This window comes from Rhea pennata, chromosome 1, assembly GCF_028389875.1.
Source record: "Rhea pennata isolate bPtePen1 chromosome 1, bPtePen1.pri, whole genome shotgun sequence".
In the NCBI taxonomy this organism is placed as follows: Eukaryota; Metazoa; Chordata; class Aves; order Rheiformes; family Rheidae; genus Rhea; species Rhea pennata.
Genome location: NC_084663.1, coordinates 86,284,941 through 86,299,847, shown reverse-complemented (window position 1 = coordinate 86,299,847; position 14,907 = coordinate 86,284,941). Strand labels below are relative to the sequence as shown.

The 14,907-nt window shown below is 49.0% G+C and overlaps 1 protein-coding gene across 1 annotated transcript; it reads left to right on the top strand.

Annotated features, from left to right (window-relative positions):
* The first annotated feature begins 213 nt into the window (after window positions 1-213).
* Window positions 214-11,992, top strand: P3H3 (prolyl 3-hydroxylase 3). Its single transcript, XM_062571375.1, has 15 exons — window positions 214-651; window positions 1,118-1,270; window positions 1,882-2,107; window positions 2,234-2,365; window positions 3,318-3,451; window positions 3,741-3,830; window positions 4,177-4,229; window positions 4,444-4,502; window positions 5,674-5,798; window positions 5,921-6,016; window positions 6,868-7,018; window positions 7,178-7,295; window positions 10,379-10,454; window positions 10,867-11,007; window positions 11,314-11,992. Exons 1-15 carry the CDS (start codon window positions 232-234, stop codon window positions 11,524-11,526), a joined length of 2,187 nt encoding a protein of 728 aa, XP_062427359.1. The 5' UTR covers window positions 214-231; the 3' UTR covers window positions 11,527-11,992.
* Window positions 11,993-14,907: the final 2,915 nt, after the last annotated feature.

Genomic DNA, 14,907 nt, shown 5'->3' with positions numbered 1-14,907 from the left:
GGCTGGGGCGGGAGGGCAGCACAGCCGGGGCAGGCTGCGGAGAGCTGCCCAGACCCCTCCAGGCTGCCCAGTTGCAGCGCACTGGCCGAGGCAAGTGGGCAGGCGAGGGGCTCTGCCCGCCCAGCCCAGCGCAGCCCGGCCTCCGGGGTGTGTCTAGCGCAATCTGCCAGCATTTCCACCACCCCCGGCCGCACAGTGCTCTCCAGTCCCCTCCTCCTCTGCAGCTCGGCCATGGCCTCCCTGTTTCTCCCGCTGCTGCTCGCCCTTGCTGCTGCCGCCACGTCCGCGGCCGCAGGCCGCCTGGTCCCCTACGACCTGCTCTACGCGGACGGTGTGCGCGCCTACTTGGCGCGGGAGTGGGCGCGGGCAGCTGAGCTGCTGCAGCGCTCACTGCACAGCTACGCAGGGCTGCGGGAGGCCCGCAGCGCCTGCCACCATGCCTGCCGTGACGAGGTGGCCTTCGTGCAGGGTCCGACAGTGCCCTGGGACGCCGCCTTTTTCGACAGAGTGTTGCAGCGTGCTGACTGCCTGCAGCACTGCCTGGGCCGCCGGCTCGGCGGGCCGCCCTCAGCGCACCGCGTCAGCCATGCCATCCAGCGGGACTTCGAGCTGCGGGAGCCCTACAACTACCTCCAGGTGGCCTTCTTCCAGGTGCGCTTGGCTAGATGAGGTCTGGAGTCAGCCCCGCTGTGAGCAAGGCATTGGGCTGGGGACCTCCTGTGGCTTCATCTCACTTATATCTTTCTCTGCTTCTCAGCGAAAATAGCATGCTGGTTTTGTGTTGATGCTTCCTAGGTAGCTACTGGAGGTTTGAAGCAGTTCAGAGGGTTGTGGGGTGCCGGGCACTGCAAGGCCTTGCAGATTGCCACCCCTTTGTGCCTAGTGAGATTGGCCAGACACAGCAGCTGTCTGGGACAAGGGACACAGGCAAGCTGTGGATGAATCTAGGTCACACCATGGGCCAGGCAAAGTGATGTTTACAGGTGGGCCCTATCCAAATACTCAGTGTCATGGCATCGCAGTTTGTGGGAGTAGCTGGGGTGAAAGGCGGGTCTGAAGGGAAGTGAGCATGCTTAGTGCGCATGGGAATATTGCATGTGCTGCCTTCTCTCTGCAGCTGAAGAAGCTGGATCAAGCAGTATCCGCAGCTCACACATTCTTCGTTGCGAATCCTCAGCACCTCCAGATGCGTGAGGACATAGAGAAATATCGTCGTATGTCAGGGGTGAAATCAGAGAACTTCCGGGATCTGGAGGCCACATCACTCTGGGTGAGGGTCTGATGCAAAACTGTGTGTATTTAGAGGCATCAAGACGGCTTGTCACACATTCCGAGGGACCAGCCTAGCACCGCGCTCTGTTTCCACATAGGAATCATGGCCTGAGACGGGGTGTCCGTACACCAGTGAAGGCAAACTATTGACACTGAAGGAGATTTGGTGGTGGCAATTACAGCAGGCTGCAGTGCCTTGGAGAAGTCTCTTTGACACATGTCCAGATTTGCTGTACCACCGCATGGTGGGCTGTGCATGATCCAAGCAGGCCCCTAGATGTCAGCATTATCCTTAAAGCTTAAGCTGTCCTTATGGGTCAGGATCTTGCTGGAGACAATCATCTGTTTCAAGCATAGGGTTGCCTCAGAGCAATGCTTTTTGTTGAGCGATAGTAAAAGTCACAGAGGCCACTCTGCTTAGCTGTAGGTAGCCTTAGCCTCTCTTGAGGTGGAGAGGGAAACTTTTTACCTGGTCTTCCATGGGACTCTGCTCCCATCACTAGGCTGTTAAGTATCTTTAAAGCTATCCTTTAAAGCTGTCAGCTTAAAGTGTCAGGGAGCCTTTGGTGTCACTTACACTAACAAGAGGCCTGGTCCTGTCCTTTGCAGGAGGCATATGAGGCTGGGGTGCAGCACTACAATGCAGATGAGTACCCACAGGCTGTGGCCAGGTTGGAGGAGTCACTCAGAGAGGCGCTATCAGCACTAGAAGAGTGTCGTGCCCTGTGTGAAGGACCTTGGGAGGAGGAGAAAGAAGAAGAGGAGAAGGAGGAGGAGGAGAAAGAGGAGGAAGAGAAGGAGGACATGCAGCCTGGCCTGTATGAAGCAATTGCAGGTGTGTTGGAGGCACAGAGGGGTGGGTAGGAGGGCCATGCTTCCCAGTGTGGACAGGCCCCATCTCCCAGCTCTCCTGTCTGGCAGGCAGGGGAGCTGCTGGCTTTCATGCTGCTCTCTCTTGCAGCCCATTATGTTCAGGTCTTGAAGTGCAGACAGCAATGCGTGCTTGAAATTGCCACAAAGCCAGGGCGGATTTCAGCCACAGAAGATTTCATACCCTCCCATCTTGATTTACTGCAGTTTGCCTATGATCAAGGTGAGCAGAGCTACAACCCAGTGGGTGCTACTGTAGCACCCCTAATCCCCTGGATCAGGAGAGCAGCGTATCATGCGGTGTAACACAGCAATGAGCTCTACCTGTCTCCCTCCTCTCCTACCTGCCCTGGCCACCTATCTGGCCAGAATCTCTTCTCTTGCTCAAGCCCAAACACTTTTGGAGAGTTTTCACATGATCCGCTTCTGACTCAGTGCAGCTTCTCCAATGTTTTGCCCTTCCCACTGTGCATATGGACAAATCTTTCCTCCAGAGTTCTCCATTTGAAGTCCTAGTTCCAACCATGTGCTTTGTCCAAACTGCTTATGTCCTCCTTTTCAGTATGTCGCTGTTATGCTGCCTTCTCAGGCTCCCACTTCTGATCTGGAGCATGTGCTTGCATCTTGTCTTAACAGTGATGTCTCTTCTGAGTCAGCCCTGTCTGCCCTAGCTTAGCTGATAGCCTGTCATGACATGGGGCATTTTGTCACCCTGTCACTTCATATGTACCTCAGTTTGTCCCTTGAACACCTCTACTCCATCCCACACTGCCCCAAGCAGCCTGTCTGACCCAAATGGCTGTTGTATAGTCCGTCACAGCTCTGGTGAAATTTTTCTCTCAAAGAGGCCTCCAGAGCCCAGCTGCCTCATCAACACCATTGGGTGAGGAAAGTAGGACCGTCTTTCCTCATATTTCCTTTTCTTCTCCCTCAGACCCCTCTGAACAAGCCCCCAGTAAATATGAAAGTAGGCCCATTCTTCACCAGGCTCACTCCCTTTATCTCTGCCTGCTGTCCTCTGCTTGGTAGAGGCCTGGCTAGGCAGGGAGGATGTGCATTCAGTGCCAGGCCTCCCATTGCCAGTTTGTGACTGGGATTTTGGGCTGTACACATCTACTGCGAACATCAAGGCTTTTGATGACCTGTCTCTTTGTTCTGTTCTGTCCCTGTTCAAGTTGGAAACCAGACACTGGCTGCTGAATGTGTTGCTTCCTACTTGCTCTTCTATCCCATGGATGAGCCAATGTTGGAGAAAATGAATCAGTATCGCACAGAACTGGGGGAAGACACAGCTGTCACAGCCAGAGAGGTAGTTACAACCCTGGGTCTGTATTTGCTGGCCCTTCCCTGTCTCCTACAACTGGACCACCAGTCCAGGAGACAGAAAGCGGAGTGTATATGTTTCACTGCCGATGTGTGCCAAGACCAGGACTAAAGAAACCTGAGCCTGAGTTTGCTTATAGTCTGTACCAGACAGAGTTCCTCCAGGACAAATTTGGGCTCCTTTAGTGCACAGCAGTGTTTTGGGGCAAGTTTCTGCCCTGGACAGGCATGGGATTATCTTTTGTAGTTATCTGACAGTCTTTTTGTCTTCTTAGAATATTCAGCATTATGTGCAGAGATCTCTAATGGAGAAGAAGTTGATTTACTATGCAGTGGAACATCTAGGAGGAACTTTTAATGACCCTGTAAGTAATGATATTGTCTTAATCTTCCTGCCCTAATTTCATTTAAAAAGTTGCTAGACCTCAGTTCAATAAAGTATGATTGAGAGAGGATCAGATGCTGATGATAAGGACCCCAAAATCCTTTTGATATGGATTTTTAAGGGCTTTCTTCTGCTCCAGGACTGAAGCTAGTTGAAAAGTGTTGCTGTAACTGTATGCATTAGCCCAATCTAACCGGCCTCAGAAACATGCTAGAGCCATTAGTCTGGTCTCCCCTGGAGAAGGGTGACAAGGAATTGGCTGGTTAACCTGATCCAATGTAGAAGAAGTTTTCTGGGTGCTGAACCTTCTGCATTTGTTTCTGTAGGATCTTTGGACTCCTGATGAGCTGATTCCTGAAAATCTAAAGGAGCAACACAGGTAAGGTTGGTGAGTTGAGTAGGAAATGGAAATGCTGGAGGCAGGGGGTGGACAGGGGACAGGGCTGGCAGGGTTCATATAGGTAGTAGTAATACCTACTGAGGAATGGGCAAAACAAGAACGTGAAGGATGTAAACAGATGACCACAAGGGAGAGCTAGATGCAACTCTGTATACTGACAGCCCTGGTCTATGTTTTTTCCCTTGCTCCCGAGAGAGGATCAGGAGAAGCAAAAGCGAGAGACTCTGGATGTGGAAGAGAGGGAGAAGAGGGGTGAGTAACAGAGGTTGAAGAAGGACTTGGGTGTAGTCAGCCAGGCTAAGTGCTATCTCTTCTTCCATCCTCAGGCATTTGAATGCTAGCATAGATGCAGACTGACTCGAATGGCTCAGCAAGTCTTCTCACTGTTTCTTTTCTCCCTCTTTGATGCATGAATAATCTCGCAAAATCTCGCTGCGTACACCTGTGGGATGGGAACCCAGAGAGCACTATGGCTGGAGAAGCTGAGACCAATGCTGCCTGGATATATGACAAGCCTTTGGACATGTAGATCCCTGTTCAGTGCAGCTGGCACGGACAGGCAGGAGGGTCTACATCAAACCTGTTTCAGCTCCACCAGCTCAGCACCAAACAGCATTTTCCTGAAGGGGACGAGGAGAAAGGGGGGAAACTGGAAACAGACTACTCAGCTTGTGCAAGTCTTTCTCTAAAAGAAACAAGTCCAAATGGATCATGGCTGAATGCTACAGGCTGCAGTGCAGAGTCCTGTGTTCTTGCTGGTCCTATACTCTCATGTGTGGACACAGAGCCTCTTACAGGGCTCTGTTGTGGCCTCTTTGCTCGAACTGACCCCCAACGGTTCTCTGCTGTGGCACATGAGAGAGCAGATCATTCTGAGGGCCTGAATGTGTTGGCATTCCTGACCATTCAGAGGTCAGAGAGGGGAAGAAAAAAGGCCTATTGCATCAAGCCATCAACTAATAGCCATTGCTTCTCTTTGGGGCTGAAGAGAGTAGAAAGATGCACTGGAGATACTTCTAGGATAAGGTGCGTGATTGAAAGGAGTATTGATGGAGGTGTTTACCTGCTTCTTTTCTCCAGAGCCTTACCCCAGGAGGCTGGACACATTCTGCTGCTGTGATCCACAGTGCACTCAGCTCTCTCCATTTCCCTGCTGCTCTCAGCATACCCCAAATTTCTGCTGGCTTCTGAAGCACTTACAATAGGCCAACTCCTCCTGCTGATGCTCTGGTTCCCTTGACGCATGTGAGGGGTGCAAGTGATCCAGATCTGTAAGGGATGAGCACTTTGGGGGGAACGGCCCGGTCTTCCCCCAGAACATATAGTGTCACTCCTCCACTTTTTCATCTTGATTGGGGGTTGGTTGCTGAGGGCTTTTTATTTGAAGCTTGCTCATCCCTATCTGTGCATGCTTCTCCCACAGGTCCTTTGCCTTTTGAGGGTATCACTGTCACCATGGATTCTCACCAGATGAATGGAACACAGAGGGTTGTGTTTGACAGAGTCCTGACAGAGTCTGAGTGTAGAGACCTTCTCCGGGTGACAAAGGTGAGGCCTGAGTCTTGTAGGAGCCACCATATGCCCTCTCCTCCTCAGCAGACAGAGCTGTAATGTTGCAGTGGAGGAGAGATGGCAGCCTCATCTGTGTCATCTCTGTCCATCTATTTCAGGCAGCTGGAGGAACTGGAGATGGCTACAGGGGAAGACGATCCCCTCACACCCCACATGAGAGATTTGAAGGATTAACCGTTCTGAAGGCCATGCAGGTAAGTGGCTTTGTGAGCCTCCTGTCTTGATTGTGCATAAAGAGTGTTTATCACCTAAGCATTTTTCTCTGTGTTATCTTCACAACAAACACATGGGAAGTTTCCCCTGACTGTCTTCCTCCGTATTCATGTTTAGACACATTGATATGTGCCTTCTCTCCTACAAGGAAAGGTTTTAGGGTCACTACTTGTCCCAGTGGAATAGTATTACAGACCTCTCTTCTTTAGAATTGCAGAATGATTTAAGACAGAAGGGGTCTCTGGAGGGGGGCCTAGATCTCTCAGGTCCAACCCCCTGACCACAGCATGGCTAAATCCAAAGCTAAGTGAGGTTTCTCAAAGACTTCTGCAGGCAAGTCCTGAACATCTCCAAGGCTGGAGATTCTCCAGCCTCTCTGAGCACCTGTTCCAGTACTGAACCGCTCTTCAGGAAAGAAGTTCTTCCTTATATCTAGCCAAAACTTCCCATGCTGCAACTTATGCCCATTGCCTCTCCCATGCTGCAACTTATGCCTGTTGCCTCTTGTCTTTTCACTGTATTTCTCTGAGAAGAATCTATCTCCTTCTTCTCTGTAAACCCCCTTTAGGTGCTGAGAGACTGAGATTACATCTTCTCTCAGCCTTCTCTTGGCTGAAGAAATGCAGCTCCTTCAGATGCTTTTTGTAAGTCACATGCTACAGTCCCCCAGACATCTTAGGGCCCTGCACTGAAGACTCATGCCAGTTTTCTAGCATTTGTGTGATCATAGGCCTTTATGCGGGTGTATTCCTCTGTAGTGTGTATATGTGTCATTTCTTAGTGTCTTCATGTGTCTTAGTGTCTTTCTGACAGGCTTGTTTTTCACTTGTAGCTGGCCCAGAATGGTGATGTGGACTGGAAAGATGCCAAATTGCTTCTGCAGGCCAGTGAGAAATCCCGGAAAATCATAGAGTCCTATTTTACCCCTGGGAAGAAGCTTCATTTCTCCTTCACACACCTTGTATGCCGCACAGCTGTGGAGGGTAAAGAATCCTTCACCATGTTTGTCCCTTTCCCCTGAAGACTGTCCTTCCTAGTAGCAGCCATGTCCTCCCAGGAGACTCTTTTCCCTTTACTTTCAATATGCCCCTCTCTCTGCCTTAACTGAAACACTTAGTCTCTCCTGCAACTTTCTTCTTCAGGGGAACAGGAAGGTCGCATGGATCTCAGTCACCCAGTCCATGCTGACAACTGTCTCTTGGATCCTGAAGGGAATGAGTGCTGGAAAGAACCACCTGCTTATGTGTACAGGGACTACAGGTAAGATAAGAAGGGAACCTGTACTGGAGCGTGTGGAGATCAGAATGAACTCCAGCCACCATATACAAACCAGGTGATGGGGACCTTGGCTCAAAGCCGGGCAGGCCTATAGCATGAGATAGAGGGCTGCATGAGCAGCTCCAGCACAAAGTGTGAAACACCTCCCCTGTGTTGGCAGGAAGGTCTGCCTTTCTCCCTCCTCCCTCGCTACAGCGAGCATTAGCAGTTAGAGAGCATTACTGGGCTGGAAGACTGCCTGGTTCTAGAATCATGGTATTAAACTTTCTTCTTGTGGGTCTTCCACAGCACTACAGGCCTCTCCCTGCCCCTCTGAGAAGCTGTTTCTTTTAATCATGTTCTGCCTTTCCCTGTACCTTTCTGCCACATTTCTGTGTCCTGAGGTCCTTGATTTCCTTCACTTGAGCAGTAGTCAATGTGCTTTCATGACTGTCCTCTCACCTCTCTGAGGATTCACTACCAATACTTTGTGTTGGGTTTTTCCTTTCTATGTGAGAGGTTTTCCCAGCCTGTGGTAGGTTTTGTTACTCTTCTGTGAAAAAACTTGAAATATGACAAGTGCTGCAGATCAAGCATATTATCCTTGCCTGGGAAATAACTGTTCTGTTGAAGATGGTATGACTAACCCAATCTGCTTTTAATAACCCATGTTATGTTTTAAGACCATTTTCCACTTAGCTCTTGTCCTTCGGTTATTCTTCTCAGACTTAGATTCTGAAGATTGCTGAGGTCAGACTACCAGGTTTGTTTATGCTTCAGCTATTCTCCCCACATTCCTATCCGTTACATGTAAGAGCTATCTTTGCTTTTCTCCAGTCATATGTTACCACCCTGACCTCATGGTCTTATTAAACCCTATGCTAAAAGAGCTGTAACTTCTTGGGCTTCTGGGTTTGTAATCCTCTCGTTTTCTGTATGTATGTCCTTAACATTTTGCTCCAGCCCCCAGAGCGGTGATTTTTATTTCTTATTCCCAGTCCCATTAATAAGCCTCTCTTGTTGCTCTGACATTCTCTATCAGCTTAACTGAATACTGAGAGGAGCTCAAGTTTGTAGTTTTCTTTACTCCTAGCTGACTGTGGTCTCACCTACGCTGCTTCTTCTTTTGTCTAATACGAGTAAATAAATTTCTTGTCTTTATTTCCTTTTCAGCATGTGCAAAGTGGGTTTTTGATCATTCTTATGTTACTCTGTACTCCTTGTCTCTTAAGACATGTCTTTCCCTGGCGATCAGTCTTCTTCCAGGCTTCAGATTATTCCCAATATTAAAACACAAACAAGGTCTTGCCAGGTCGGAATTAAGGTCTGCCTAGCACACAGTGCTGTCACAACAGTGCCTTGGATCCATGCTGAAGAGTATTGAAAAAACAGAGCAAGTGTGTAGAGCTGCCTCCCTAGAGTACTGTGCCAGTCCTCTGTGGTGTGCAGCTCGGAGACTTCCCTGAGCTAGGCATCGCTGTATTTAACAGCCCCAAATGGATTCTCCTAGTAATTGGTTTAGTCACTTTTTGAACCTGTGGAATCATTCAGGCTCCACAGCCTCTGTGACAAGGAGAGTGAGGAAACATCTGGAATTTTTTGGTCTGAGTCGGCCACCTCTGATGTTCCTAATTCTCCTGTAAGCAAAGCTGGTAAGTGGGCTTTATTCTGCTTCTCCCCGGTACCCGCTGACTTACAGACCTTTGTTCTGTTGGCCTTTTGTGACCTCTGATGAGGCCTGTGCTTCCCAGGTGGTCCTTGTAAGGAAGCCATTCCATAACTTTTCGTCATCTGTGTCGTCCTTTTCTGTACTTTTTCCAGTTCTGCTGTTTGGCAGCAGAATTCCAGTTCTGCAGGCTTGAGCTCACCATGCCAGGTGCAGACAGCTCATTGTGGGTTTACACAGTGGCATAGCGATGGTTTGTTCTCTGTTCTCTTCCTAGTCATTCCCAATGTTGTTTATTTTTTCACTTCCACTGAATTGATGTTTTCATAAAAACTGTACACTGTAACTTCCAATCTTATTTATAAATAAGCACTGAAAGTCAGCTCAGGATCTGTTATTGTTAAGAGTATTTTCTTTTCCCTGACACATTGCTTTAAAAGTTTATCTATTTAATAACTGAATGAAACAAACATTTATTTATAATCAAATTACCATTTATATAAATACATTAGTATTTCTGATAAAAAATAAAATTGTATATTTACATTATGTTGAATTTACTTGAGTGGATTATCATTCACTTGGGTGTGCAACTTTTTCCTAGATGTTGTTTTTTCTCTAGCATGGGATAGAAATCTCAGGTTGTTCACATGTCTTTGACTTAAAGAAATACTGTATTCAGATCTTAGAGGTGAATCAATTCATAATCACTCATCTGAAGTTAATACACTCTTCTGGATTGTGGGGAAAATAAATTTATTATCCTGGAAGAGTGATGAGTAATTTCATTTTTCCTTCCGGTGACAACTTTTTTGTTGGTGTATGCTTTGAATTTCATTTGCATTCCTATTCTCTGCTCAATCAACTTCTTCATATTGCCACATGAACCTTTCTGTCCTTGCCAAATCCAAGTAATGCTGCGTTGTGTCCAGATTTTTCCCACTCACCTTTCTATTCATGTCTTTTCCAGATTCAGGTGTCAATCACAGGATAGCGCCATGAGGTTCCTGCTAGTAACCTGTGGCAAGAATGATAACTGACCACTTAATTCCACATCCATTTCTGATCTACGCCAGCACCTTTCTCTCATGCCCCTGACAACTTGTTTTATTAGCAGTATCCCTTGAAGGCTGTTGTCAAGACATTTTAAATATCTAAACAAATGAAAGAGAATTCAGAGAACTGAGGTTCACAGTGGGTCAGGTTTTCTGATCTGGGTAAACCATATTGTATCTCCCAGATGTTTTTTCTTGCCTTAAATTACTGTTCCATCAGATTTGCTAAATACGGCTGTTTAGCTTCCTGGGACTTGCAGAGACTGTCTGCCAAGCTGTTTTTGAGAGCCTGCAGTTTGATCCTAGCAGGGCTCAGGGATGAGTGAGCTTCACCATCCATATGTCCTCTTTCTTTTTGTCTGCAGTGGCATTCTCTACCTCAATGATGACTTCCAAGGTGGGGGCCTTTTCTTCACTGAACTGGACACTGTGACTGTCACAGTAAGTCTGGGACTTGGCAAAGGAAGGAGAGCGGACTGAGGGTGAGATTTAGTTCAGGTGGGCAGAAACTAGTTGGTTATTAGATCATACCTCTCCAAAAGTAGTCCAACACAGGTAATGTGGCAGATTCAAACTGGAGCAACCAAAGGCAAATTGAGGTAAATCTCAGACAGAGGAGAGGTTAACTCCTTTCTAGCTATGTCCCAGGCTCTTAAAGCCCGTGGGTGTCTGTAACCTCTCTTGTCCCTTTGGTTCTCTCTGTTCCTCCTCAGGGCTTACTTTCCCATAGGTTATAGTGCCTGGTGGCCCTTTGCTGTTCCACACTGCCAAAGTCAGCATGACCTTTGTAGAAGGAAGGTGCTCCCCAGGGCAGGGAGCTGCCAGCTTCATTGTCCCTTCTCTCTCCTGGCAGGCCAAGGTGTCTCCTAAGTGTGGCAGGCTTGTAGCCTTCAGCTCTGGCAAGGAGAACCCACATGGTGTGTGGGCCGTGAGCCGTGGGAGGCGCTGTGCTGTAGCTCTCTGGTATACACACTCCCAGGAGCATGCAGAGCAGGTAAGGGACTATGCTGGAGTGTGGATGCAAGGGCCTCCAAGCTGGAGCAAGTCTCCCTGGGGAATGGCTTGGAGGCTTTCTCAAGGATTAGGGCCTCATGTAGGAGCTGATAGTTGATTTCTGACAGACATTGGAACCCAGTTGGGTACCTTGTGGAGGGGCAGCCTATGGGGTTCTGCGGGAGAGAATGGGCTCTAGGGCACTGAATGGATGTAGCAAAGGCAAGATGAGTCTTGCAGGTCCGCACAGGCAGGGTGGAGATCCCAGTGTGGAAGGATTCCCATCATCTCTTTTCTGTGGCTGCAGGAGAGGGTGAAGGCAGAGGAGCTGCTGGAGCAGAGAGCTGCGGAGCAGGACAAGACAGACAGACAGCTACATCAGGGAGCCCATCATGGCAGCAGGTCCTCACCAGAGTCCCGTGTGCCTAGTGACAGAAGCAGGCCCACAAGCCGGAGACACAAGCCTGGCTCTGACGGGACACAGCACCCCAAGGAGCTGCGACCTAGAGACGAGTTCTGACTACTCAAGGTCCTCAGGCAGGACTGGCATGCACAGTGGCCTGGCACGTCTCGATAGTGCTGGCACCACTGAGCCCTGGAGCAGTTTATTAGCATGCTAGAGCCATAGTGATAGGGAGGGATGTAGCTTGCTTCTCTGTGACTTCCTAGAAGTTGAAAAATGGATGCAGGGACAGCATATTAAAGTCAGTGACACCAGGATCTTTCTTCACTGCCTCGCCGACATGTTTGTGTAACTTGTCACTTCTTTCAGTGCAGACTTCTTGGTCATATGGGACGAAACCAAAGCAGAGAAGGAAGGGCCTAAGGGCTTTGGGGAACAAGGGCTATCTCATAGTCTGAAATTCAACACAAAAGCATCTGAATGCCCTAGGCTCCTGCAAATTCCTGAGCCTTGAGGTTGAATCGAGAGAGGGAAGGTGAGTGGCTGTGAATATATGGAATAAAAGCAAAATGCTGAATAGAAATCTTGGCAGGAGTTTTGAGTTTGTGCTCCAGGAGGGAGATACACACAATGGTTGCTGATGGAAATTTAATTAACAAATGATGGAAGGAGATTGAGCCCTCAGTAAAGGAAAACAAACAGAGTGTTTGCCCAGATGCCAGCTACAGCCAGTAAGGGAGAGCAAATGCAAAAGCCAGCTCTGCCAGGAGTAACCCATGGAAAGGGTAGGAAGTGCCTTCAAGAAAAGCATTCTTTTCTCCTTGAAGCAAGCCCTCTTTTTTTTTTTTTTTTTTTTTTTTTTTTTTTTTCCCATGCATTGAATATCCCCTGGAAACAGAAGAGTTTTGTTTATCATTTTTCAGGCTGATGTACAGACAATCTGCTGTCACTGCCCAGGGAATTAGTGTCCAGAGATGGGATTATATTGTAGCCAAACAAGAATTGAATAGGATGGATAGGGAATATAAAAATGAGCAGTGACCCTATTCCTGGGAAGAATTAGAGCCAGAGACCAACCTGTGGTTGTGAAACATATAGGCTTAGATGAGAGTTGTGCATGAAGACCACAACTACAGTGGGAAAGGGAAGACAGTTGAACAGCCAGGGCCCATGGCGTGAGAGGCGGCTGGATGTTCTCCTTGCTGTCAGCCCAAGGCCCCTGCCCAGTGTAAAATAACGTTTTTAGCCCTATCCTCATGAGTGCTGGAGGAGCAGGACTGAAGCAGGGACTTCTTTCTCCATTATAAAGCATGGCCCTTTCTTTAACGTGGGGAAATCTGCACCAGCAGTCCTTCTTGCCTCCATCCTCCTGAGGATCACAGCCTGGAGCTGAAAGAAGTAACTTCAATGAGCACACGCCAGGTTCCCTGCCCCTGGCAGGAGGTCCCGCCGAGTCCTAGCACTCTTATGTCCTTGCCTGAGGACTGACATAGGGGTGCTGGGTGGATCCTATTTGGTGAGGACATGTTGGGCGGGAGTGAGGAGCTGGTGTCTGCAGCTCTGGCTTGCGCTGCCTAGAGGTGGATTGGGTGATTAGACTGATGGCCTCCTGACGTCAGATGAGATCCGTTAAAAGGTATTTATCTCGAGCTTGGGCCAAAGCTGCAGGAGAGATTAACAGAGATTGAGGCCAAGATAATCCCATCGCAGCATCCCTCCGAAGTGGCTGCCAAAAGGCCTGCTGCTGAAAGCCTTTGCCACTCCAGCCCCTTCGCCCAGTTCTATTTTCCCCAAGCAATACTCAGTTTGCCAGCCAGAGACAATGTGACGCTGTCTCTGCCCTGCCATGGATTCTGCCTTAGCAGGGCCACAATAGGTGGCACTGTCCCTTCTTTCCGTGCCATCTGGGATGTATGTAGTACACTGTCCCTGGAGAAAGGCATTTCTGTGGATTGTGAGGTACAGCAAGCTGTGCCCCAGAGGTTTATATCTTCACCAGTTCTGGTTAATCTTCACTTTATTAGTTTGTTGCTAATATAAACAGAGGGAGTCAAATCTATCTGTGGTAGTTTCTTTCCCTTCAGGAGCAGCATGTTACTCTCTCTTTTTACCCCTCCCCATCCACCTGCTTTGCATTACGTCCCAATCCGATTTCCCCAAGTCTCTGGTGTCTGATTTAATTTGCCTGACGCTGCTCCTAGAATCAGCCCTCCCCTAACCCCTCCCATCCATAGCTGTCCAGCTCCCCATGGGGAGATTAATCCTGGAAGAGGCTGAGGAGCAGAGAGGGAGCAAAGAACTCCCAGAGTGGACAGGCAGGACTGACTGGACACTGCAAAGGGACAACCTGCTCCCCTGGCCAGCCAGGAAGCCATTCTCCTCAGGGGACGCTGACTGCAAGGGACCCATCCAGGAGGGGGGACTGTAGCCCACCTCACTCTCCAAATCCTGGTAAGGATGCTGCCTTGGTGTTATCCCTCTGCTCATCTTACTGTACCTGGTGCTTGGGGCCCTTGGTTTTGTGGTGTGACCCTGTGGGAGTATGACAGTCTCTGTACAAGGGCTGATGCCATATGTAGGCATTTGAAAATATGAAAAGGAAGATCATAATGGGGAAGGTGTTGGCATTCGCACTGAGAATTCTTTCAGATAATGAGGGTGTTTTTGCACAGAGATGGGGATACTTATTCTCCCCTTGGTAGGTAAATTGCACCAGTTTCCAGCCTGGAAGAGGAGGGCAACACCTTCCCTGAGGGACCTGGGGCTCGTGCCCAACAGACAGCTCTGCATTCTTGATGCGCTCTGCACACTTCTTTGTAGCTGGTTGCTTTTCTGGAGGAAGAAGCCCACAGAAAGCAAGGAATAGAGCAGGGTAATTTTACCCTGGCCTTTGATCTCTGTTGCAGGAGAGGGGGATCATCTCTGTATCCGGCTCTACAAGGAGCTCAGGGTCGTCAGGGTGAGCATGCAAGGCCAGCCAAGGGGATTACACAGGGACCAAGGGATGCTGCCTGTTAATACTCTGTCCTCCCTCCTGCACCTTTACCTTTTCTATTTACAGCACTCTCTCAGCTGGGCAACTCAAAGAGACAGCTCCCTCCCCAGCCTGGGGGAAGGTATCCAGAGGCTAGAAAATGAGGGGATCTGACTCCCCTTTTTTCCCACCCATCATTCACACCTCATTCCCAGAGAGAAGTGACTAGGTAGAGAGAACAGTCACCTGGGATGCCGGAGAGGTCTCTATCCTGATGTGGTGCAAGGGACATGGACACTTCCCTGGAAAATCATGCAGTGGCAGTAAAAGGCAGAGCAGAAAGATGACAGACCCATCAGCTTCACACTAAGTTAAAGGCACTTGGTCTGCAATGAGAAGACACCCAAAGGCTCAGGATTCATCTGGCTGCTGATAGGCAGGAGAGTTACAGCAGGAGCAACCAGCAAGTTTGTCATGGGTGAAAGGCAGGAGGGAAAAAGGCTCAGTGGAGTTGTCGGGTCAGA

Coding starts and splice junctions, on each gene's coding strand:
- P3H3 (XM_062571375.1), top strand. CDS start 232: ATGGCCTCCCTGTTTCTCCCGCTGCTGCTCGCCCTTGCTGCTGCCGCC. Junction 652..1,117: donor TCCAGGTGGCCTTCTTCCAG/GTGCGCTTGGCT, acceptor TTCTCTCTGCAG/CTGAAGAAGCTGGATCAAGC. Junction 7,019..7,177: donor ATGCCGCACAGCTGTGGAGG/GTAAAGAATCCT, acceptor TTTCTTCTTCAG/GGGAACAGGAAGGTCGCATG.